Source organism: Coregonus lavaretus (assembly GCF_964263955.1).
Source record: "Coregonus lavaretus genome assembly, chromosome: 14".
NCBI lineage: Eukaryota > Metazoa > Chordata > Actinopteri > Salmoniformes > Salmonidae > Coregonus > Coregonus lavaretus.
Genome location: NC_140001.1, coordinates 5,061,453 through 5,089,044, shown reverse-complemented (window position 1 = coordinate 5,089,044; position 27,592 = coordinate 5,061,453). Strand labels below are relative to the sequence as shown.

The window sequence follows — 27,592 nt, the reverse complement described above, 5'->3', positions numbered from 1 at the left end:
GAGGGGAGGATGGATGGGGCCATGTATCGCGAGATATTGGCCAACAACCTCCTTCCCTCAGTAAGAGCATTGAAGATGGGTCGTGGCTGGGTCTTCCAGCATGACAACGACCCGAAACACACAGCCAGGGCAACTAAGGAGTGGCTCCGTAAGAAGCATCTCAAGATCCTGGAGTGGCCTAGCCAGTCTCCAGACCTGAACCCAATAGAAAATCTTTGGAGGGAGCTGAAAGTCCGTATTGCCCAGCGACCGCCCCGAAACCTGAAGGATCTGGAGAAGGTCTGTATGGAGGAGTGGGCCAAAATCCCTGCTGCAGTGTGTGCAAACCTGGTCAAGACCTACAGGAAACGTATGATCTGTAATTGCAAACAAAGGTTTCTGTACCAAATATTACATTCTGCTTTTCTGATGTATCAAATACTTATGTCATGCAATAAAATGCAAATTAATTACTTAAAAATCAAACAATGTGATTTTCTGGATTTTTGTTTTAGATTCCGTCTCTCACAGTTGAAGTGTACCTATGATAACCATTACAGACCTCTACATGCTTTGTAAGTAGGAAAATCTGCAAAATCGGCAGTGTATCAAATACTTGTTCTCCCCACTGTATGGCCATATCGCACAGCTAAACATCTGCACTGTCTTCCTGCTCTTTTTGTCTCCATTTCCTTCTGCAAAAAAAACACATTTATTGTCATCTGTCTCAGTCTAAAGGAAATATCCAGTTGGATTTGGAATCAGATCAATACTTCTATTCGTATGCTGAATTACTAAGCCTGAGTCTATAGTAGTCACCCCAACATCCCATTAGGACTGTAGAGCCAACCGTAAAAAACAATCCATCGGGTGTCTTCCTTAAATAAAATAATTAATTATATCAACTATAAAATACTATTATAAATGTGTTTTTTATTTAATTCAAAATACACATTTTCATCACACCTTTTGGGGTGTGGTGACTGGTGACAGTTGTGATGGCTGTTGTGATGGCTGTTGTGATGGCTGTTGTGATGGCTGTTGTGATGGCTGTTGTGATGGCTGTTGTGATGGCTGTTGTGATGGCTGTTGTGATGGCCGTTGTGATGGCTGTTGTGATGGCTGTTGTGATGGCTGTTGTGATGGCTGTTGCGGCAGGATATGGGTTTTCGTTATGATGTTGTTGCATTCATAGAGCATCAGAATATTTTCATATTTCCTCAGTCTCTCCTCCCTCCTCCACCCCCAAAAAATGACCTTTAACATTTAACATTTAAGTCATTTAGCAGACGCTCTTATCCAGAGCGACTTACAAATTGGTGCATTCAACTTAGGATAGCCGGTGGGACAACCACATCTTGATCACAGTAAGTACACTTCTTCAAACAAGCAGCTGTGAGCAAAGTAAGTGCAATCAGGGACAACCACATCTTGATCACAGTAAGTACACTTCTTCAAACAGGAAATAAAGAATGTTCTTTAACTTAGGCCATATACATGGCTGGCTCTAGTCTTTTGTGGGCCCTAAAGCGAGATTTGGTTGCCACCCCCCCCCCCCCCCCCCCCCCCACCCCAACTCGCAGGCAAACCATTTTAGTGGCTCCCCCCTCTTGACAGTGCAGAGGAATATTTACATTTTTGAATGAATTTCCTGCAATTCTAGTAATTTTGCCGTGGGGCAGAGATACAAAACAAATCTGTTTTACAGCACATTTCCTGAAATTCTACCCATTTTGCCGTGGGGTTGAATCAAGTCTGATTTTATTTGTCACGTGCTACGTAAATAACAGGTGTGGACTATCAGTGAAATGCTTACTTATGGGCCCTTTCCCACCAATGCAGACAGAAAGAAAATAGAAAAATATAGTTTTTTTTTTTCTCACATTTTGCCATGACTTATGCCATGTGAGAGTGAGAGTGACTAACAAAATCAATGGGGGCTCACTGCATGTCAAGGCCCCTGGGCACGTGCCCTTCGTGCCTGGTCGGTATTCGGCCATGATTAGTACAACTTTAGCTAGACTAATTGACCAAACTAAAAATTGTTAGCTGACATGGCTAATTGAGTGACTGTCAGGTGACTGACATAACAAGAGAAAAACTGCTGATTGTGTATTCTATTACTCTAACTCTCAACAGTAAGTTGAGACCCAGACTGTTCCCTAGCGGCCTGGGGCCCAAAGTGACCGCTTATGTCGCTTAATCCTGGACCCGGAACCTGGCCACACATAATTATACAGTATAATCACCACTAACAAATATATTTGTGAATATAGTAGACCCACTAAACTTGACCGCGTCTGGTTTCAACAAGCGCATGCGCGCTTGGAATAAGGTTAGCTTTAGTGGGAGTGTGCTTTGTGTAGCCTACGGGGAAGTTTTATGAAATGGGATATTGTATTGACTCAACAGGAAAAGGACTTCGGTTTAGAGTAGTACATCGTCAGAGGACAACAATAAATACTGTCGGTGACATCAACGCAGGAAGGCTACTTTATTGTGCTGTAGAAGTTTTGACACGTTTCTCCTCAACCGGGCAGTGCGGCTCGCTTTTAGCATACTCTCTTCTGTTTATGTGCTAGAATAATAAGTGTCATTTCGCTTGATAAGTTTGCCAATGACACCGTTGAACTTGACAATGAAGGAGAAAACGCTTCTTCGCGCTAAGTTCCACTGGACTTCGACAGCAGCAACAGCTGGAATAGTTCTGCTGAGTTTGTTTGCATGGTCTTGTCACGCAGAAGAAGCATCTTGTCACGGAGCTTACGACTTGTACTTTGTTCTAGATAGGTAAGTGACATTTGTTGTAACTTGGAATGTGTTACCCTGTTATGTTCAGGGATGGAAACAATAAAAATGTTGCTGCGATGTGACAATGTAACAACAACAGTGTCAATGTAGCTACGATGTAACAACAATGAAGCAATGTCACATTAAGCCTAGAAATGTACACAGTCACATTGATTATTCATATGGTTCAAATCAATCATGCTTGGTCCCGTACAGCAGCTGAAAGGTTAAATTGGTTAGTTCCCGGCCTAGAATGCCGGCCTAAATACATTAACCTGCCGAACAGTCCAATAAATATTTTGCCCCCAAAAGTTATCTGAAAAAAAAAAATATATATATATATATATGTTGTTGTCATTTTCGTTATTGGATACAAACGACTTTAAAATCACCAGGAAACGAGCCCACTCATATAAAGAGCCATATGATTGTATCCCAATGTAATCGAGGTTTGAAATTATTCAGTTTATCTAAAATTCTACATCTGTTTGGGATTCTTGCGGTACATTTGCAGTGTACAAATCATTCATAACTATGTTCCTGCCCCCCCTGACCATCCGCTCAAGAAAAAAAAAAATCGTCCAAAAGGCTGAATGTAATTGGTGACCCCTGCCATAGGTCTATGCCTATGAAACAATATGGCAGCCATATAGACTGTATGCCTATTGGAAGCACTGTTTAGATCTGCCTAACCATGATACATTGTAAAGATAACATGACGCTACTTAGACAAAGCTTTTGTGTGGTCTTAAACCCAGCCCTCACTGCAACCCTGATCCTTTGTAACACATGGAGAACTCTTTCCAGTTCTGCAAAAGTTTAGAGGAAGAGGAGGTTCGGTGATGCATACCCATACTGTCTCAGGAAGCGAACTGACTTGATACAACAAACGTTTTAAGTTTTGACTTAATTATTCTTCTCTATCAACTTCTAGACCAGGAAATAAACATTGCCCGTTGCAGCTCTGCACCTCCCTCCAGTTTCAAACCCCTCTAGTCTACTGCTCCACCCTGTTTCCAAATATATAATGACAGGATGATGCAGAGATTACTGCTGATACCATTGATAAACTAAAAGGGCTTTTTGAGAGCTGCATGGGGCCCAAATACTGTGCTTTCAGAAAGTAATAATATGCCATTTAGCGGACGCTTTTATCCAAAGCGACTTACAGTCATGTGCGCATACATTTTTACGTATGGGTGGTCCCGGGGATCGAACCCACTACCCTGGCATTACAAGCGCCATGCTCTACCAACTGAGCTACAGAGGACCAGAGGAAAGTGTTCATACCCTTTCACTTATTCCACGTTTTGTTGTTACAGCCTGAATTCAACATTTATTAAGTTGTTTTTTCTCACCCGTCTACACACGATACCCAATAATGGCAAAGTGAAAACATGTTTTTAGACATTTTTGCAAGTTTTATTGAAAATGAATTACAGAAATATCTCATTTACATACACTACCGTTCAAAAGTTAGAAATGTCCTTGTTATCGAAAGAAAAGCAATTTTTTTGTCCATTAAAATAACATCAAATTGATCAGAAATACAGTGTAGACATTGTTAATGTTGTAAATGGTTATTGTAGCTGGAAACGGCTGATTTTTAATGGAATATCTACATAGGCGTACAGAGGCCCATTATCAGCAACCATCAGTCCTGTGTTCCAATGGCACGTTGTGTTTGCTAATCCAAGTTTATCATTTAAAAAGGCTAATTGATCATTAGAAAACCCTTTTGCAATTATTTTAGCACAGCTGAAAACTGTTGTGCTGATTAAAGAAGCAATATAACTGGCCTTCTTGAGACTAGTTGAGTATCTGGAGCATCAGCAATTGTGGGTTTGATTACAGGCTCAAAATGGCCCGAAACAAATAACTTTCTTTTGAAACTCGTCAGTCTATTCTTGTTCTGAGAAATGAAGGCTATTCCATGCGAGAAATTGCCAAGAAACTGAAGATCTCGTACAACGCTGTGTACTACTCCCTTCACAGAACAGCGCAAACTGTCTCTAACCAGAATAGAAAGAGGAGTGGGAGGCCCTAGTGCACAACTGAGCAAGAGGACAAACACATTAGAGTGTCTATATTGAGAAACAGACGCCTCACAGGTCCTCAACTGGCAGCTTCATTAAATAGTACCCGCAAAACACCAGTCTCAACGTCAACAGTGAAGAGGCGACTCCGGGATGCTGACCTTCTAGGCAGAGTTGCAAAGAAAAAGCCATATCTCAGACTGGCCAATAAAAAGAAAAGATTAAGATGGGCAAAATAATACAGACACTGGACAGAGGACGATTGGAAAAAAGTGTTATGGACAGACGAATCGAAGAACATTTGTGAGAAGCAGAACAAATGAAAAGATGCTGGAGGAGTGCTTGATGCCATCTGTCAAGTATGGTGGAGGCAATGTGATGGTCTGGGGGTGCTTTGGTGGTGGTAAAGTAGGAGATTTGTACAGGGTAAAAGGGATCTTGAAGAAGGAAGGCTATCACTCCATTTTGCAACGCCATGCCATACCCTGTGGACAGCACTTGATTGGAGCCAATTTCCTCCTACAACAGGACAATGACCCAAAGCACAGCTCCAAACTATGCAATAACTATTTAGGGAAGAAGCAGTCAGCTTCTGTCTATAATGGAGTGGCCAGCACAGTCACCGGATCTCAACCCTATTGAGCTGTTGTGGGAGCAGCTTGACCGTATGGTACGTAAGAAGTGCCCATCAAGCCAATCCAACTTTTGGGAGGTGCTTCAGGAAGCATGGGGTGAAATCTCTTCAGATTACCTCGACAAACTGACAACTAGAATGCCAAAGGTCTGCAAGGCTGTAATTGCTGGAAAATGGAGGATTCTTTGACGAAAGCTAAATTTTGAAGGACACAATTATTATTTCAATAAAAAAAATCATTATTTCTAACCTTGTCAGTGACTACATTTCCTATGCATTTTGCTATATTTCCTATTCAAACTAATTTCTTGTATGTTTTCATGGAAAACAAGGACATTTCTAAGTGACCCCAAACTTTTGAACGGTAGTGTAACTGTTCACACCCCTGGGTCAATAGGGTAGAGTCACCTTTGACCTTCGATTACAGCTGAGACTCTTTCTGGGTAAGTCTCTATGAGCTTTGCACACCTGGATTGTACAATATCTGCACATTAGTATTTTTTTTTAAATCTTCAAGCTCTGTCAAGTTGGTTGTTGATCATTGCTAGCCATTTTCAAGTTTTGTCTTAGATTTTCAAGCCGATTTAAGTGAAAACTGTAACTAGGCCACTCAGGAACATTCAATGTCGTCTTGGTAAGTAGCTCCAGTGTAAATTTGGCCTTGCATTTTAGGTTGTCATGCTGAAAGGTGGATTTGTGTCCCAGTGTCTGTTGGAAAGCAGACTGAACCAAGTTTTCCTCTAGGAATTTGCCTGTGCTTAGCTCTATTCCGTTTCTTTTCATCCTAAAAAACTCCCTAGTCCTTGCTGATGACAAGCATACCCATAGCATGATGCAGCCATCACCAATGTTCCCTATAATTTTTCAGGAAAAATATTAAAATTAAAAAAATCAGGCACTGAGCAAATTTCAGGTCTGCTGAGCAAACTTGAACGTTGTGAAAATTCTGTGCAACTTCCAGCGTGCATTTACTGTGAACACAGGCTGTACCCCCTTTAAGTTACAGTTTTAACAGTGGCCAAGTAGGCTACTATGGCAATTTGATCATAATGTAGGCCTACCAGAGTAGCCTACCAAAACAATGGAGAAAATGCATCCCATAACATTTTAACATGGAAATAGCTGGTCTATCATTCAGTCTACAGTAGCAGCCAATGTGTGGTGTTCAATGTAGGCCTACATTCCGTGAGACTTTTGAAAGAAAAAAAACATGCAGGGCTTGACATTAACCTGTTTATCAACTTGTCCTTCAGACAAGGAGGTGACTGAAAATGTTGTTGTGTTGTTTGATGCAAGAAACTACTTTACAAAATAAAAAGCTTTATTATTCCCAAACCATTATTAAAGAGAATCAGACAAATTATGCTACCCTCTGCCTATTGGCTACATAGCTTATTCAAACCAGGTCTGTGTAGAGTATGGGCTGAGTCATGCACAATAGAATCCTACTCTGATGCATTGTGCCTACAACAAAATCTCTTGCACAGTTCGTTTTGTTTCGGTATGTTGCATTGGAAGTGGATAATATTGCGTTGATTCGATCACAATTGCCACAGTAAAGGGAAACGTTGATAGCGTTAACTAACAGGGGAAACTCTAGAGAGTTGAGTGAAGTTCAATCTCGTGCTCCGTGGGCTGATATTTCATCTGCGCTCTGCCGGCAGTCTTGGGGCTACTGCACACAGCTAAGAGGGAACATTGGCCGCCACCATGCTTGAAAATATGAAGTGTTGGATTTGCCCCAAACATAACGCTTTGTATTCAGGACATAAAGTTAATTTCTTTGCCACATTTTTTGCTGTTTTAATTTAGTGCCTTGTTGCAAACAGGATCTTTTTATTCTGTACAGGCTTTCTTCTTTTCACTCTGTCAATTAGGTTAGTATTGTGGAGTAACTATAATGTTGTTGATCCATCCTCAGTTTTCTCCCATCACAGCCATTAAACTCTGTAACTGTTTTAAAGTCACCATTGGCCTCATGGTGAAATCCCTGAGCGGTTTCCTTCCTCTCCGGCAACTGAGTTAGGAAGGAAGCCTGTATCTTTGTATTGTGGTCCTCTGTAGCTCAATTGGTAGAGCATGGCGCTTGTAACGCCAGGGTAGTGGGTTCGATCCCCGGGACCACCCATACGTAAAAATGTATGCACGCATGACTGTAAGTCGCTTTGGATAAAAGCGTCTGCTAAATGGCATATTATTATATTATATTATTATTGACTGTGTGTATTGATACACCATCCAAAGTGTAATTAATAACTTCACCATGCTCAAAGGGATATTCAATATCTGCTTTTTCTATTTTTACCCATCTACCAATAGGTGCCCTTCTTGGAAAACCTCCCTGGTCTTTGTGGTTGAATCTGTGTTTGAAATTCACTGCTCGACTGAGGGACCTTACAGATAATGATGTGTGTGGGGTACAGAGATGAAATAGTCATTCAAAAATCATGTTAAACACTATTATTGAAAGAAAAAACGAATACATTCAAAAGCTTTAACAAGAGCAAGGTATTGTGTTTCATTTGAAAACAGCTTAACATAAAAACAGAATATCATCCCACCACCCCTACCTTTCCGTTTACTCAAAATAACACGTACACAGAACAATATATTCCATTGTAGTTCTTGAGTCCATGCAACTTATTATGTGACTTGTTAAGCAAAGTTTTACTCCTGAACTTATTTAGGCTTGCCATAACAAAGGGATTGAATACTTATTGACTCAAGACATTTCAGTTTTTCAGTTTTTTATTAATTAGTAAACATTTCTAAAAACATAATTCCACATTGACATTATGGGGCCAGTGACACAAAAATCCATTTAAAATTCAGGCTGTAACACACCAAAATGTGGAAAAAGTGTGTGAATACTCTGAAGGCATACAGTACTTTGGCCTACTAGTAAACATTAGAAACAAAAGCCAACTGCATGTTTCAGTGAACGGTCCGTCAGTCCAACACCATAGCCATTACACCAAGAGGTCCGAAGCTCTTGAGGTCAGTACTGACGTGTAGGTGTTGTAACGAGGACCAATGTAATGTATTCACAAAGTTAATCACCTCTTTGCCAGACAGAAACATTGACCTTGTCTTGGAGATGGGGGAGGAGAGAAGCTGTGTGAAAGATGGTGGCCCTAATGGTGAATCTCTCATGTTTTAATGTTCTCTGCACATACATTGAATTGTAATTATTAGTTTAATTACTCCGATGTCGTTATCATCAAGGGCAGATTTAACACACTGACTGTGTTCACATTGCTCACTTTGACTGATAGAGGGTAAGCACACTCCAACATCACCCTCTTGACTGTTGCAGTCACATTTAGGAACATGATGTATCTCAATGATAACAATAATAACACAAGCTATGAGTCATCATATCAGTTATCAACCAAAATAGTTTATTTAATGAAACTAGGTGGTATTGGCATTGTAGCAAGGAAATGACCAGGAAGTAAACCAAGGATGTAGACCAGGACGTAAACCAAGGAAGTAGAACAGGAAGTAGACCAGGAAGTAAACCAAGAAAGTAAACCAGTGAAGTAGACCAGGAAGTAGACCAGGAAGTGAACCAAAGAACCAAGGAAGTAAACTAAGAATGTAAACCAAGGAAGTAAACCAATTAAGTGAACCAATTAAGTGAACCAATTAAGTGAACCAAGGTAGTAGACCAGGAAGTAGACCAGGGAAGTATTCCAGGGAAGTAGACCAGGGAAGTAGACCAGGGAAGTAGACCAGGGAAGTATTCCAGGGAAGTATTCCAGGGAAGTAAACCAGGGAAGTAAACCAGGGAAGTAAACCAGGCCACAGCACTTGTGATGCAGCTGTAGACACTCACATTATCAGTGGTTTTGGCACAACAACGCTTTAATAACGTAAATAATGTTACCAATGTCTCTAATCTCTCTGCTCTTCTCATCATGACCACCATAATGAATCCTTTATCCATCTGTAGAGACATCCAGTTCTTGCAGGAGGTGATCAAGTTCAAACATTCTCCTAAGGAATTGTGTGACTCAAGTTTAATTTAGTTTCAAAGACAATGTGGTTGTCTTTCATCTACTGTATCTGAAAGCATTGGTCTGAACAAATTCAGCTTATTCGTGCTGTGCTCAATTAACAGCACTCTGCAGGCCTAGTCAGCAAGTCTAACTGTAGCAGCTCTATGGATGTAAATCATCACAATTGTAGGTTAAGGTGCTCTTTGGTGAAGGGGTTATTGGTCAGCAAAAACAACAGGAGGATCAAGGCAGTCTTCATGATTATTAAAATGCCTTTATTGTTGTGGGCTCGTCCAATGGAACAGAACTCTGCAAGTCAACTGTGTTTTCTCTGTTGCAGGTCGGGAAGTGTTTCTAACGACTGGGGTGAGATTTATGCCTTTGTGAAGAATCTGACAGACCGATTTGTGAGGTAAGCATTTTGGATGCTTTACAAATTACTTGTGGTCTGGCGAAGGGACAAGGACTGAGTGTAATGGAGAAGACTTGTTGATTGCTTATGCTCCCCGATGAGCGTTGGGTAAGTAAAGGGAGGACTGGATATGTTTGTTAAAATGGATTCTGAGGCCCTTGGAGATTTCAACAAATCAACAAATGCCACTTTTGTCTATGCCCAGCTTTATATCACATCTGAGTTTCTATCTATCTTGTACCTGTTTTTAAACGTTCTTCTGACCAACTTCTGTCTAGCTAAACGACTAATCAAATTCTTCCCAGTCCATTAACCAATATAGCCTAACTCTGCATACTGTACCGACTACCGTAGTAAACAGTCCTCATGTCCAACCTGTGTTAAACAAGAGGAGAAAAAGGACCAATAAAATTAAATTGCAGGCTGAATCTTTTAGCTTGCGTAACAACGTTGGTTGACTCAATGCTATGTGCCAGTCCAGACGGTATCGACCCAGCCAAACTGAAATGAAGAAATGGTTTGTTGAAGAACATAGCAAGCAGGCCAGGTGGGAGTGGGAGGCAGCGAGGATCAGTCTTATGGGCTGTGAGAATGGCCATTTGTACCAGGGTGGTCCAGATCCACACATAGATATCTATCTCCCCTTCCTTCCACAGAAAGGGGGCCAGAAGACCTGGGTTCAAGTACTATTTGATATCTTTCAAATACTTTGAGCGTTTTTGTTCTCGCCTTCCAAAAGGGCCAGACGGGCGGGGTTTACAGTATTGCGATTATTCAATTGGTCCATTAAGCAAGGCAGGCAAGCTCAATCAAGTGCAGATAAAGTATTTTAAATGATTCAGAATAGTATTTTGAACCCAGGTGGTCCTGCACGGAATGGTCCAGGGAGAGGCAGGGAATGTACAGTAAGGCAAAAGAACACAGAGAGGCGAGGACAATCTGCTACACAATGCTCGTTTACCAGGAACACTTCTGCTCTGCCATGTGGAGCATGCAGGCTGGAGAGATATCTCTCTTCTGGTTTTTCTCCAGATTTGGATTTTCTCCCTGGCACTGCAAGCAAGCTCTTGATTTATTCAGTGTTGTTTGAAGAGAAAACTGAAGAAAAAAAAAAAAGATTTAATTGCAATTATAATTTCAGCCTAGCCTGAGATGTTAGGCAAACATCTTTAGATATAAGATCAGTAAAGTATGTATGGGGAATAGATTGGATTCTAGCCAGTCCATCACCTGTCTAAAGTTACAAATAGTACAAATATTTTGACTCACACAATTTCTCATTTATCACTAAATCCAATTATCAATCTCCACAAACAAATTACTCAGTCAGGCTCTAAAAATACATATTTAGTAAGGACATGATCCATACGTCTGCTGTGTTTTCTTGCCAGACCTGTCCGTGTGGCTAAAAGATGCTATGTGGTCTGACTGTGGGCAAGGACTAGCTGAGACTAGCTGAGACTAGCTGAGACTAGCTGAGACTAGCTGAGACTAGGCCATGTGTCATGTGGGTGAGAGAAAGCAACACCTCTCCTTATGCTCTGAAGAACGCTCGCATCTCTGAGGACTCTACTGGTCCAGGAAATACTGTATATACATATTTACTCAGCTAAATATTTTTCAGAGTTTATAAAGGCAGTTGTTGTTTTTTTTTGCCAAATATTTATATCCATGTACAGCTGTGTTTGCACCTTAGGATCAGTCAAGGCAAAACTAACGGGCAGGTGGAACAGCTAGATATAGATCGTGTGGGTTTGGTCTGGAACAAAGCATATGACTTTCCATTACCCATTCACACCCTCATAAAGTGACAGGTATAAAAATATATTGCACAACATCCTGTGTGTGTGGAGGTGGTGGTGGTGGTGGTGGTGGTGGTGGTGGGGGGGGGGTTAATCATTGTCATGACAACCTGTTTACTGTCTGTTAACCACTTCCTCCCTCCTCAGGAGAACAGCATATCCTCCCTTAAATCACATACTGTACTAGAATCAGGTGATACAAACTAGTTTATTGGTATCTTGTATACCATGTAACGTTTGTTGGTAGTTTGCTTTTCTTCACACTGCGTATCTGAAATAATGTATTTACACTTCACAGTCTATTCAATAACTGTCTAACTCATTCTGGGTTTGTCAAGTCAATGAGATCCTAATGGTCAAACCTTCACATATTGTTGAGTGTTACATTACTGTGCAGTCTAGAATAGTATACAATAATACTAATGAAAATACTGTATATTGACCTGATATATATTCTACTGTATATTGACCTGATATATATTCTACTGTATATTGACCTGATATATATTCTACTGTATATTGACCTGATATATATTCTACTGTATATTGACCTGATATATATTCTACTGTATATTGACTTGATATATATTCTACTGTATATTGACCTGATATATATTCTACTGTATATTGACTTGATATATATTCTACTGTATATTGACTTGATATATATTCTACTGTATATTGACCTGATATATATTCTACTGTATATTGACTTGATATATATTCTACTGTATATTGAACTGATATATATTCTACTGTGTATTGACTTGATATATATTCTACTGTATATTGAACTGATATATATATTCTACTGTATATTGACCTGATATATATTCTACTGTATATTAACCTGATATATATTCAACTGTATATTGACTTGATATATATTCTACTGTATATTGACCTGATATATATTCTACTGTATATTAACCTGATATATATTCAACTGTATATTGACTTGATATATATTCTACTGTATATTGACCTGATATATATTCTACTGTATATTGACCTGATATATATTCTACTGTATATTGACCTGATATATATTCTACTGTATATTGACCTGATATATATTCTACTGTATATTGACCTGATATATATTTGACTGTATATTAACCTGATATATATTCAACTGTATATTGACTTGATATATATTCTACTGTATATTGACCTGATATATATTATACTGTGTATTGACTTGCATCGCAGTGCTAGCTGTGCCACTAGAGATCCTGGTTCGAATCCAGGCTCTGTCGTAGCCGGCCGTGACCGGGAGACCCATGGGGCGGCGCACAATTGGCCCAGTGTCGTCCAGGGTAGGGGAGGGAATGGCAGGCAGGGATGTTGGTAGAGCATGGCGTTAGCAACGCCCGGGTTGTGGGTTAGATTCCCGCGGGGTGCCAGTATGATTTTTTTTTTTTTATATATGTATGCACTGTAAGTCGCTCTGGATAAGAGCGTCTGCTAAATGACTAAAATGTAAATGTAAATGTAAATGTAAGGGAAAGGAAAGGTAAAGACCTGATATACAGTACGAGTCAAAAGTTTGGACACATACACATTCAAGGGTTTTTCTTTATTTTTACTTTATTTTACATTGTAGAATAATAGTGAAGACATCAAAACTATGAAATAACACATATGGAATCATGTAGGAACCAAACAAGTGTTAAACAAATCAAAATATATGTTATATTTGAGAATCTTCAAATAGCCACCCTTTGCCTTGATGACAGCTTTGCACACTGTTGCCATTCTCTCAACCAGCTTCATGAGGTAGTCACCTGGAATGCATTTAAATTAACAGGTATGCCTTGTTAAAAGTTAATGTGTGGAATTTCTTTCCTTCTTAATGCGTTTGAGCCAATCAGTTGTGTTGTGACAAGGTAGGGGGGGGGGTATACAGAAGACAGCCCTATTTGGTAAAAGACCAAGTCCATATTATTGCAAGAACAGCTCAAATAAGCAAAGAGAAACAACGGTCCATCATTACTTTAAGACATGAAGGTCAGTCAATACGGAACATTTCAAGAACTTTGAAAGTTTCTTCAAGTGCAGTCGCAAAAACCATCAAGCGCTCTGATGAAACTGGCTCTCATGAGGACCACCACAGGAATGGAAGACCCAGAGTTACCTCTGCTGCAGAGGATAAGTTCATTGGAGTTACCAGCCTCAGAAATTGTAGCCCAAATAAATGCTTCACAGAGTTCAAGTCACAGACACATCTCAACATCAACTGTTCAGAGGGGACTGTGTGAATCAGGCCTTCATGGTCGAATTGCTGCAAAGAAACCACTACTAAAGGACACCAATAAGAAGAAGAGACCTGCTTGGGCTAAGAAACACGAGCAATGGACATTAGACCGGTGGAAATGTGTCCTTTGGTCTGGAGTCCAAATTGGAGATTTTTGGTTCCAACTGCCGTGTTTTGTGAGACGCGGTGTGGGTGAACGGATGATCTCTTCATGTGTAGTTCCCACCATAAAGCATGGAGGAGGAGGTGTTATGGTGTGGAGGTGCTTTGCTGGTGACTCTCTGATTTATTTAGAATTCAAGGCACACTTAACCAGCATGGCTACCACAGCATTCTGCAGTGATACGCCATGTCATCTGGTTTGGGCTTAGTTGGACTATCATTTGTTTTTCAACAGGAACATGACCCAACACACCTCCAGCCTGTGTAAGGGCTATTCTATCAAGAAGGAGTGTGAGGTGGTTTTGGATGAGTCGGACGGCAGAGTGAAGGAGGTGAGTGGCGAGTGGCGCAGTGGGCAAAGGCATTGCATCGCAGTGCTAGCTGTGCCACTAGAGATCCTGGTTCGAATCCAGGCTCTGTCGTTGCCGGCCGCGACCGGGAGACCCATGGGGCAGCGCGCAATTGGCCCACCATTTTCCAGGGTAGGGGAGGGAATGGCCGGCAGGGATGTAGCTCTGTTGGTAGAGCATGGTGTTTACAACGCCAGGATTGTGGGTTCGATTCCCACGGGGGGCCAGTATGAAAAAAAGAATGTATGCACTCACTAACTGTAAGCCGCTCTGGATAAGAGCGTCTGCTAAATGACTAAAAACAAAAACAAGGAATAGCAGCCAACAAGTGCTCAGCATATGTGGGATATCCTTCAAGACTGTTGGAAAAGCATTCCAGGTGAAGCTGGTTGAGAGAATGCCAAGAGTGTGCAAAGCTGTCATCAAGGCAAAGGGTGGCTATTCTCAAATATAAAATATATTTTGATTAGTTTAACAATTTTTGGTTACTACATGATTCCAAATGTGGTATTTCATAGTTTTGATGTCTTCACTATTATTCTACAATGTAGAAAATAGTAAAAAATAAAGAAAAACACTTGAATGAGTAGGTGTGTCCAAACTTTTGACTGGTAGTTTATATTCTACTGTATATTAACCTGATATATTTTCTACTGTATATTAACCTGATATATATTCTACTGTATATTAACCTGATATATTTTCTACTGTATATTTACCTGATATATATGTATTCTACTGTATATTGACCTGATATATATTCTACTGTATATTAACCTGATATATATTCTACTGTATATTGACCTGATATATATTCTACTGTATATTGACCTGATATATTTTCTACTGTATATTTACCTGATATATATGTATTCTACTGTATATTGACCTGATATATATTCTACTGTATATTAACCTGATATATATTCTCCTGTATATTAACCTGATATATTTTCTACTGTATATTAACCTGATATATATTCTACTGTATATTAACCTGATATATATTCTACTGTATATTAACCTGATATATTTTCTACTGTATATTAACCTGATATATATTCTACTGTATATTAACCTGATATATATTCTACTGTATATTGACCTGATATATTTTCTACTGTATATTAACCTGATATATATTCTACTGTATATTAACCTGATATATTTTCTACTGTATATTAACCTGATATATATTCTACTGTATATTAACCTGATATATATTCTACTGTATATTGACCTGATATATATTCTACTGTATATTAACCTGATATATATTCTACTGTATATTTACCTGATATATATTCTACTGTATATTAACCTGATATATTTTCTACTGTATATTAACCTGATATATATTCTACTGTATATTAACCTGATATATATTCTACTGTATATTGACCTGATATATATTCTACTGTATATTAACCTGATATATTTTCTACTGTATATTAACCTGATATATATTCTACTGTATATTAACCTGATATATATTCTACTGTATATTGACCTGATATATATTCTACTGTATATTTACCTGATATATTTTCTACTGTATATTAACCTGATATATATTCTACTGTATATTAACCTGATATATATTCTACTGTATATTGACCTGATATATATTCTACTGTATATTAACCTGATATATATTCTACTGTATATTAACCTGATATATATTCTACTGTATATTAACCTGATATATATTCTACTGTATATTAACCTGATATATATTCTACTGTATATTAACCTGATATATATTCTACTGTATATTAACCTGATATATATTCTACTGTATATTAACCTGATATATATTCTACTGTATATTAACCTGATATATATTCTACTGTATATTAACCTGATATATATTCTACTGTATATTAACCTGATATATATTCTACTGTATATTAACCTGATATATATTCTACTGTATATTAACCTGATATATATTCTACTGTATATTAACCTGATATATATTCTACTGTATATTGACCTGATATATATATATTCTACTGTTTTGTTTCCTTCCAGCCCCAGCATGAGGGTTTCCTTTATAGTTTTCTCATCTTCAGCCAAAGTGATGTTACCTCTCACTGGAGACAGGTATGGTATTCCTCCTATTGACAATGACATAACATGTTATAAGCCTTGTAATAACAGATTATAAGATATGGCATATAGAAGCTTACCAGATGGACATCATGAAAATGATCAGAGGAAGTTCAGGAGTAAAAACAAACAAAATATAATTATTGACTGTGGTGGTCCTCTGTAGCTCAGCTGATAGAGCACGGCGCTTGTAACGCCAGGGTAGTGGGTTCGATCCCCGGGACCACCCATACACAAAAATGTATGCACGCATGACTGTAAGTCGCTTTGGATAAAAGCGTCTGCTAAATGGCATATTATTTATTTATTGACCGTGTCCATAAAATGTATATAGTATGTATAAGCATGAAGTAGAGGCCTAAGCATTGTTTTTCATTAGTTTACTCCAATTAGGGAAGGGTAGGTGGGGTTGGAAAGTAATAAAGGGAAATATATATATTTTTAAAGGATATGTATGTATATATATGTATGTATATGCTTATATGTATGTGTATGTATGTATGTATGTATGTATGTATATATATATATATATATATATATATATATATGTACATATATATATATATATATATATATATATATATATATATATATATATATATATATATATATATATATATATGTACATATATGTACAGTGGGGAGAACAAGTATTTGATACACTGCCGATTTTGCAGGTTTTCCTACTTACAAAGCATGTAGAGGTCTGTAATTCTTATCATAGGTACACTTCAACTGTGAGAGACGGAATCTCACAAAAATCCAGAAAATCACATTGTATGATTTTTAAGTAATTAATTTGCATTTTATTGCATGACATAAGTATTTGATACATCAGAAAAGCAGAACTTAATATTTGGTACAGAAACCTTTGTTTGCAATTACAGAGATCATACATGTCCTGTAGGTCTTGACCAGGTTTGCACACACTACAGCAGGGATTTTGGCCCACTCCTCCATACCTTCTCTAGATCCTTCAGGTTTCAGGGCTGTCGCTGGGCAATACGGACTTTCAGCTCCCTCCAAAGATGTTCTATTGGGTTCAGGTCTGGAGACTGGCTAGGCCACTCCAGGACCTTGAGATGCTTCTTACGGAGCCACTCCTTAGTTGCCCTGGCTGTGTGTTTCGGGTCGTTGTCATGCTGAAAGACCCAGCCACGACCCATCTTCAATGCTCTTACTGAGGGAAGGAGGTTGTTGGCCAAGATCTCGCGATACATGGCCCCATCCATCCTCCCCTCAATACGGTGCAGTCGTCCTGTCCCCTTTGCAGAAAAGCATCCCCAAAGAATGATGTTTCCACCTCCATGCTTCACGGTGGAATGGTGTTCTTGGGGTTGTACTCATCCTTCTTCTTCCTACAAACATGGCAAGTGGAGTTTAGACCAAAAAGCTCTATTTTTGTCTCATCAGACCACATGACCTTCTCCCATTCCTCCTCTGGATCATCCAGATGGTCATTGGCAAACTTCAGACGGGCCTGGACATGCGCTGGTTTGAGCAGAGGGACCTTGCGTGCGCTGCAGGATTTTAATCCATGACGGCGTAGTGTGTTACTAATGGTTTTCTTTGAGACTGTGGTCCCAGCTCTCTTCAGGTCATTGACCAGGTCCTGCCGTGTAGTTCAGGGCTGATCCCTCACCTTCCTCATGATCATTGATGCCCCACGAGGTGAGATCTTGCATGGAGCCCCAGACCGAGGGTGATTGACCGTCATCTTGAACTTCTTCCATTTTCTAATAATTGCGCCAACAGTTGTTGCCTTCTCACCAAGCTACTTGCCTATTGTCCTGTTGCCCATCCCAGCCTTGTGCAGGTCTACAATTTTATCCCTGATGTCCTTACACAGCTCTCTGGTCTTGGCCAGGTTGGAGTCTGTTTGATTGAGTGTTTGGACAGGTGTCTTTTATACAGGTAACGAGTTCAAACAGGTGCAGTTAATACAGGTAATGAGTGGAGAACATGAGGGCTTCTTAAAGAAAAACTAACAGGTCTGTGAGAGCCGGAATTCTTACTGGTTGGTAGGTGATCAAATACTTATGTCATGCAATAAAATGCAAATGAATTACTGAAAAATCATACAATTTGATTTTCTGGATTTTTGATTTAGATTCCGTCTCTCACAGTTGAAGTGTACCTATGATAAAAATTACAGACCTCTACATGCTTTGTAAGTAGGAAAACCTGCAAAATTGGCAGTGTATCAAATACTTGTTCTCCCCAATGTATATGTATGTATATGTGAGAGAAAAAAATTAAAAAAACATATTGGAAGTGATGCAGACAATTACATTGATGGAAGTTACAATCTATCTGCAATATTAAAGCTGATCTACCCCCTAGAAAAAAATTATAATAATAATAATAATAAGATTATAAGCGTTCATATTACATGCTTATAACAGCCATAACATGAACAAAGAAAGTCCACTAAGGCAATTTTTATATGTATCTTTTATATGTAAAACACCTACCAGAAAATGTTGGATAGTGAGTTGATGTCTTTCTGTTTGAAGATATGAAATCCAGGAAGGCCTGGAGAGACTGAGAGAGGTGAAGCCAGCAGGGGAAACTTACATGCATGAAGGGATTAAAGAGGTACAGTATGTGTAACACGTTGGATAGTCCCCAATAGATACTTTACAGATGTTCAACTAACTATCCACTAACATTTTACATTTTAGTCATTTAGCAGACGCTCTTATCCAGAGCGACTTACAGTTAGTGGGAGCATACTTTTTTTTTTTTTTTCATACTGGTCCCCCATGGGAATCGAACCCACAACCCTGGCGTTGCAAGCGCCATGCTCTACCAACTGAGCTAACCCTAAACCTAACCCTAAACCTAACCCTAAAGCTAACCCTAAAGCTAACCCTAAAGCTAACCCTAAAGCTAACCCTAAAGCTAACCCTAAACCTAACCCTAAAGCTAACCCTAAAGCTAACCCTAAAGCTAACCCTAAACCTAACCCTAAACCTAACCCTAAACCTAACCCTAAAGCTAACCCTAAAGGTAACCCTAAAGCTAACCCTAAAGCTACCCCTAAACCTAGTCTGACATTGACCCTATCTGTGCTAGCCTAATAGCTAGGCCTTGCTGTGTTTGATCTGTTTGGCTGTTTAGATAGGGAGAAATTCAAAAGCTTTCCATGCTGGAAATACTCCAGGTGAACTAACTAATACATTCTGACTCCTCTATAACAGTTAGCTTTGCATTTATTATATGTCTCCTTCTGTAGACATATCTGGTGTATTGGGTTGGGGTCACTGTCATTTCAATTATAGTCAACTCAGCCAGGAAGTAAACTGAAAAATGTAATTCCAATTCTAATTTTCCTAATTGGAAAGCATGAAGGAAAATTGTAATTGGAGTTGGAATTTCAGTTAACTTCCTGGCTGAGTTGACTGAATTATAGACCTAATGGAACTGACACCGACTCTACTGTATATTGTTATTCACTAATAATCTCATATCTCTGTTTACTCCTCCATTCCCACCTCTTGTGTTTGAACCAAAAGGCAAACGATCAAATCAAAGCCCAAGCGACCAAGTCCTCCAGCATCATTGTGGCTTTGACGGACGGAAAGCTGGCGGTCTATGTACAGCATCTAACAGTTGAAGCGGTGAGCTTGATTTCATCCAAACTGAACTATTCATGTTTACAAGTTTACAGTTTACAGGGGTGGTTTCTCAGACACAGATTTAGCCTAGTCTTGACTAAAAAGTATGCTCAATGGAACATTTCTATATATATATTTTTTTTTTAAAGCTTGAAGTTCATGAGTAGGCTTAATCTGGGTCCAAGAATTCTGAGCCTTAAATGTCCAATGCAAAGTGTTACTTGTTGGTTCAAAGTTAAAGTTATTCCGTTTTTTTTTCTCTAATGCAGGCCAATGAAGCAAGGTACTACGGTGCTCGGGTGTACTGTGTCGGTATCAAGGACTTTGACGAGCAACAGTTAGCCGAGGTTGCTGACACCAAAGATCAAGTGTTCCCTGTTAAAGATGGCTTCCATGCACTCAAAGGCATCGTCAATTCAGTAAGACATGTTCATTCATTCACTATTTTACTGTAAATAAATGTGCAGTAGGGGTCGAGATTTCAAGTCACTTCATTGCAACCTTCTTGTGGAAAAAAAAAAAAACTTCTGTTTGGAGAGGCAGACCTTCCCATTTAGGTACATGGAAAGAGCCTAGGTACATGGAAAGAGCCTATGGAAATAACTGCTTGTGGCTCTCTGTGTTTCAACATGTAGGCAGTCAGTGTAGGTAGGGAAGTCTGTGTTTTACCACACACAGTAACAGAACCCACAGGAGAACCCACAGGAGAACCCACAGGAGAACCCACAGGAGAACAGCACTGAGGAACAGCCTGATAGTTAGTCATTGGCAGTGTTGGGGAAGCTACTCTGAAAATATAGTTTACCAACCTACCAATTAATTTGCACTGGAAGAAGTTAAGCTACACTAAGAAAAACTACCATTAAGAAAAATAGATTTGACTTAACTAAAGTTACTTTGAAAAAGTCCAAACTACATCCAAAATACTTCGTGAAAAATTATCATATGTAAATCTGAAGTCATGGACTACAAATTGCAAGAACATGTCACTTTGGGATCATATGTTAACAGCCAATTAAACAAAACAAAAAAAAAGTTCAAGTGAGAATTAGCCTGGTCTGATTCCGAAATAGAATTGAAGTTATTTTCTACTAAACACATATTTTATTTTATTTTTGCAAAGAGAGTAGTGTGTAGTTCCAGTAGTTAGCTACACCGCTACATGGTAAAACAGTAGTGTGTAGTTCCAGTAGTTAGCTACACCGCTACATGGTAAAACAGTAGTGTGTAGTTCTAGTAGTTAGCGACACCGCTACATGGTAAAACAGTAGTGTGTAGTTCCAGTAGTTAGCTACACCGCTACATGGTAAAACAATAGTGTGTAGTTCCAGTAGTTAGCTACACCGCTACATGGTAAAACAGTAGTGTGTAGTTCCAGTAGTTAGCTACACCGCTACATGGTAAAACAGTAGTGTGTAGTTCCAGTAGTTAGCGACACCGCTACATGGTAAAACAGTAGTGTGTAGTTCCAGTAGTTAGCTACACCGCTACATGGTAAAACAATAGTGTGTAGTTCCAGTAGTTAGCTACACCGCTACATGGTAAAACAGTAGTGTGTAGTTCCAGTAGTTAGCTACACCGCTACATGGTAAAACAGTAGTGTGTAGTTCCAGTAGTTAGCTACACCGCTACATGGTAAAACAGTAGTGTGTAGTTCCAGTAGTTAGCTACACCGCTACATGGTAAAACAGTAGTGTGTAGTTCCAGTAGTTAGCTACACCGCTACATGGTAAAACAGTAGTGTGTAGTTCCAGTAGTTAGCTACACCGCTACATGGTAAAACAGTAGTGTGTAGTTCCAGTAGTTAGCTACACCGCTACATGGTAAAACAGTAGTGTGTAGTTCCAGTAGTTAGCTACACCGCTACATGACAAAACATTTATTAACTACTGGAAACACTACCTGGATTTGAATTTAGTTGAACTACCACCAAGCTACTGCAAAATGTAGTTACATTACTAACTGAACTACAGGGTTTGACCAAAATCGAAAAGCAACACTCAACCCCTCATTGCTACAAAGCTCCAAAGCTGCAAAGTGTTGACCAGCTGAAATTACTGTTTGGGTTCCAAAGAAAACACAGAGAGAAACACAGAGAGAGAAACAGAGCATTTTTCAGTGATTAGTAATCTTGGATGCTGCTGGACATTGCTGGCCTTGTAAGTTCTCACTTGGATTTCTATGATTTGAAATCATCTGTGCAGCTTTCAACTTCCTGGGACCAGGAAGATCTCCACGTCTGCTGTGACTTCATGACAAATGTTACAGAAATTTGCCGGAAGTGAGAGAAGTCAGAGCAAGTTCAGATTGTTTTGATTGTTTTGATTTGAGTGTTTTTGTTGACTAGTTACAGTTTTGAAAAAAACGACTATTAGTGACTTCATATTCTAATTAAGGATATGAAGTATTATGCAACACTGTTGTGGTCATATTCTGTTATGCAGAAGCAGACTGCGCTTCATGTGTAGCATGTAGCAGAGGAAGGTCCAAATAACTGTCAAAGACTCCAGTCACCCAAGTCATAGACTGTTCTCTCTGCTACCGCACGGCAAGCGGTACCGGAGCGCCAAGTCTAGGTCCAAAAGGCTCCTTAACAGCTTCTATACCTAAGCTATAAGACTGCTGAATAATTAATAAAATGGCCACCCGGACTATTTGCATTGACCCCCCCCCCCCCCCACACACCTTTGTTTTTACGCTGCTGCTACTCGCTGTTTATTATCTATGCATAGTCACTTTACCCCTACCTACATGTAGAAATTACCTCGACTAACCTGTACCCCTGAACATTGACTTGGTACCGGTACCCCCTGTATATAGCCTCGTTATTGTTATGTAATTTTATTGTGTTACTTTTTATGTTATTTTTTACTTTAGTTTATATAGTAAATATTTTCTTAACTCTATTTCTTGAACTGCCTTTTTATATGATAATGTCAGCTGTATGACAGTGGGCTCAGATAGATGTCGGCTCTGGGTTTTTAATAGAATGGAGGAATGTAATAGTCTTGCATAATTTCTCCATAAATGATGGCACAGCTCCCACATCTCTCCCACTCTCAACCCCACATACAGTGGGGAAAAAAAGTATTTAGTCAGCCACCAATTGTGCAAGTTCTCCCACTTAAAAAGATGAGAGAGGCCTGTAATTTGCATCATAGGTACACGTCAACTATGACAGACAAAATGAGAGAAAAAAAATCCAGAAAATCACATTGTAGCATTTTTAATGAATTTATTTGCAAATTATGGTGGAAAATAAGTATTTGGTCAATAACAAAAGTTTCTCAATACTTTGTTATATACCCTTTGTTGGCAATGACACAGGTCAAACATTTTCTGTAAGTCTTCACAAGGTTTTCACACACTGTTGCTGGTATTTTGGCCCATTCCTCCATGCAGATCTCCTCTAGAGCAGTGATGTTTTGGGGCTGTCGCTGGGCAACACGGACTTTCAACTCCCTCCAAAGATTTTCTATGGGGTTGAGATCTGGAGACTGGCTAGGCAACTCCAGGACCTTGAAATACTTCTTACGAAGCCACTCCTTCGTTGCCCGGGCGGTGTGTTTGGGATCATTGTCATGCTGAAAGACCCAGCCACGTTTCATCTTCAATGCCCTTGCTGATGGAAGGAGGTTTTCACTCAAAATCTCACGATACATGGCCCCATTCATTCTTTCCTTTACACGGATCAGTCATCCTGGTCCCTTTGCAGAAAAACAGCCCCAAAGCATGATGTTTCCACCCCCATGCTTCACAGTAGGTATGGTGTTCTTTGGATGCAACTCAGCATTCTTTGTCCTCCAAACACGACAAGTTGAGTTTTTACCAAAAAGTTATATTTTGGTTTCATCTGACCATATGACATTCTCCCAATCCTCTTCTGGATCATCCAAATGCACTCTAGCAAACTTCAGATGGGCCTGGACATGTACTGGCTTAAGCAGGGGGACACGTCTGGCACTGCAGGATTTGAGTCCCTGGCAGCGTAGTGTGTTACTGATGGTAGGCTTTGTTACTTTGGTCCCAGCTCTCTGCAGGTCATTCACTAGGTCCCCCCGTGTGGTTCTGGGATTTTTGCTCACCGTTCTTGTGATCATTTTGACCCCACGGGGTGAGATCTTGCATGGAGCCCCAGATCAAGGGAGATTATCAGTGGTCTTGTATGTCTTCCATTTCCTAATAATTGCTCCCACAGTTGATTTCTTCAAACCAAGCTGCTTACCTATTGCAGATTCAGTCTTCCCAGCCTGGTGCAGGTCTACAATTTTGTTTCTGGTGTCCTTTGACAGCTCTTTGGTCTTGGCCATAGTGGAGTTTGGAGTGTGACTGTTTGAGGTTGTGGACAGGTGTCTTTTATACTGATAACAAGTTCAAACAGGTGCCATTAATACAGGTAACGAGTGGAGGACAGAGGAGCCTCTTAAAGAAGAAGTTACAGGTCTGTGAGAGCCAGAAATGTTGCTTGTTTGTAGGTGACCAAATACTTATTTTCCACCATAATTTGCAAATAAATTCATAAAAAATCCTACAATGTGATTTTCTGGATATTTTTTTCTCAATTTGTCTGTCATAGTTGACGTGTACCTATGATGAAAACTACAGGCCTCTCTCATCTTTTTAAGTGGGAGAACTTGCACAATTGGTGGCTGAATAAATACTTTTTTTCCCCACTGTAGCTTTCCCTCTCTCTCTCACTCCCCTTCTCTCCCCCGCATAGCCCCTCTCTCTCCCCTCTCTCTCCTACTCCTCCCTCCCATGGGTCCCTCTCTCCCCCACTCATCTTTGTCTCTCCCACTCCTCCCCCACTCCTCTCCCCCTCACTCCATCTCTCCCCCACTCTTCTAAACTCTCTAAACTCTTGACTAATGTCATCATATCCATTCCGTTTTGCAGATATTAAAGCAGTCCTGTACAGAGATCCTGACAGTGGAGCCTTCCAGTGTCTGTGTGAACCGTAAGTGTTGTTGTTGTGTGTGGGAATGTGAAGTGTTGCATTGCAGTCACACCCAGCTCAGGGCCTGTATTTATGTTCCATTGCTGGTCATAAAGACTGCCGTCCTGTGTTTTTGTGACCTTAGTGTTGTCCAGTGTGTGTGTCCTTAGTGTTGTCCAGTGTGTGTGTCCTTAGTGTTGTCCAGTGTGTGTGTCCTTAGTGTTGTCCAGTGTGTGTGTCCTTAGTGTTGTCCAGTGTGTGTGTCCTTAGTGTTGTCCAGTGTGTGTGTCCTTAGTGTTGTCCAGTGTGTGTGTCCTTAGTGTTGTCCAGTGTGTGTGTCCTTAGTGTTGTCCAGTGTGTGTGTCCTTAGTGTTTTCCAGTGTGTGTGTCCTTAGTGTTGTCCAGTGTGTGTGTCCTTAGTGTTGTCCAGTGTGTGTGTCCTTAGTGTTGTCGAGTGTGTGTGTCCTTAGTGTTGTCCAGTGTGTGTGTCCTTAGTGTTGTCCAGTGTGTGGGTCCTTAGTGTTGTCCAGTGTGTGTGTCCTTAATGTTGTTTGTGTGTGTGTCCTTAGTGTTGTCCAGTGTTTGTCTTTGAGTGTTGTGTCTGTCTGTCTGTCTGTCTGTCTGTCTGTCTGTCTGTCTGTCTGTGTGTGTCTGTATATTTTTGTGTGTGTGTGTGTGTGTCTGTGTGCGTGTGTGTGTGTCTGTGTGTGTGCGTCTGTCTGTGTGTGTGCGTGTGTCTGTTTGTTTGTGTGTGTGTGTGTCTGCCTGTGTGTGTGTGTGTGTGTCTGTCTGTGTGTGTGTCTGTCTGTGTGTGTGTCTGTGGATGTATTTACCTATACTTGTGGGGACCAGAAGTCCCCACAAGAATAGTAAACTAACAAACATTTGACCAACTGGGGACATTGTTCCCCACGAGGTCAAATGCTATTTCTAGGGGGTTAAGGTTAGAATTAGTGTTAGGGTTAGAATTAGGTTTAGGGTTAGGGTTCTCCTCACTATCTCCTCTCTTCACTATCTCCTCTCCTCACTATCCCCTCTCCTCACTATCTCCTCTCCTCACTATCTCCTCTCCTCTCTATCTCCTCTCCTCACTATTCCCTCTCCTCACTATCTCCTCTCCTCACTATCTCCTCCCAACACTATCTCCTCTCCTCATTATCTCCTCTCCTCACTATTCCCTCTCCTCACTATCTCCTCTCCTCACTATCCCCTCTCCTCTCTATCCCGTCTCATCACTATCTCCTCTCCTCATTATTTCCTCTCCTCACTATCCCATCTCTCCTCACCATCTCCTCTCCTCACTATTTACTCATTATTTCCTCTCTTCACTATCTCCTCTCCTCAATATTATTCCTCACTATCTCCTCTCCTCACTATCTCCTCACTATCTCCTCACTATCTCCTCTCCTCACTATCTCCTCTCCATACTATCTCCTCTCCTCACTATCTCCTCTCCACACTAACTCCTTTCCTCACTCTCTCCTCTCCTCACTATCTCCTCACTATTTCCTCTCCTCACTATCTCCTCTCCTCATTATTTCCTCTCCTCACTATCCCATCTCTCCTCACCATCTCCTCTCCTCACTATTTACTCATTATTTCCTCTCCTCACTATCTCCTCTCCTCAATATTATTCCTCACTATCTCCTCTCCTCACTATCTCCTCACTATCTCCTCACTATCTCCTCTCCTCACTATCTCCTCTCCTCACTATCTCCTCTCCACACTAACTCCTTTCCTCACTCTCTCCTCTCCTCACTATCTCCTCACTATCTCCTCTCCTCACTATCTCCTCTCCTCACTATCTCCTCATAACAGAGTCTTTTGACATTGTGCTGCGAGGGAACGGCTTCTCTGTGGGACGAGGCAACGACGGGGTCGTATGTAGCTTCATTGTGGGCCAGCAGACCTACAGTAAGTACACACACACACAAACACACACACACACACACACACACACACACACACACACATTGTTTACATTGGGCACATCAAGCCAATCTTTCCAATATTTCTGATACTTCAACTGTGGATTTAAATAGTTTCCAGTTATTTTCCTCTCCTCTCTATCTCCTCTCCTCATTATCCCCTCTCCTCACTATCTCCTCTCCTCACTATCTCCTCCCAACACTATCTCCTCTCCTCATTATCTCCTCTCCTCTTCTCTTCCCCTCTCTTCTCTTCCTCTCTCCCCTCTCTCCTCTCCTCTTTCCCCTCTCTCCTCTTTCCTTCTCTCCTCTTCCCCTTTCTTCCCCTCTCCTCTCTCTCCTCTCTCCCCTCTCCTCTCTCCCCTCTCCCCTCTCCTGTTCCCCTCTCTCCTCTCCCCTCTCTCCTCTCTCCCCTCTCCTCTCTCTCCTCTCTCCCCTCTCCTCTCTCTCCTCTCTCCCCTCTCCCCTCTCCCCTCTCCCCTCTCTCCTCTCCTCTTCCCCTCTCTTCCCCTCTGTCCTCTCTTCTTCCCCTCTCTCCTCTCCTCTTCCCCTATCTCCTCTCGTCTTCCCCTC

At 40.4% G+C, this 27,592-nt stretch overlaps 1 protein-coding gene across 1 annotated transcript in view; it reads left to right on the top strand.

Annotated features, from left to right (window-relative positions):
* The first annotated feature begins 2,350 nt into the window (after window positions 1-2,350).
* LOC311141426 (anthrax toxin receptor 2-like) overlaps window positions 2,351-27,592 on the top strand; it is a 40,229-nt gene continuing 14,987 nt past the window's right edge. The window contains exons 1-8 of the mRNA XM_084176752.1: window positions 2,351-2,769; window positions 9,781-9,852; window positions 16,458-16,529; window positions 19,052-19,133; window positions 20,054-20,158; window positions 20,425-20,574; window positions 25,052-25,112; window positions 26,910-27,005. Of these exons, the coding sequence (XP_084032878.1) occupies window positions 2,597-2,769; window positions 9,781-9,852; window positions 16,458-16,529; window positions 19,052-19,133; window positions 20,054-20,158; window positions 20,425-20,574; window positions 25,052-25,112; window positions 26,910-27,005 (811 nt within the window). The 5' untranslated portion in view covers window positions 2,351-2,596. The remainder of the gene's footprint in view (window positions 2,770-9,780; window positions 9,853-16,457; window positions 16,530-19,051; window positions 19,134-20,053; window positions 20,159-20,424; window positions 20,575-25,051; window positions 25,113-26,909; window positions 27,006-27,592) is intronic.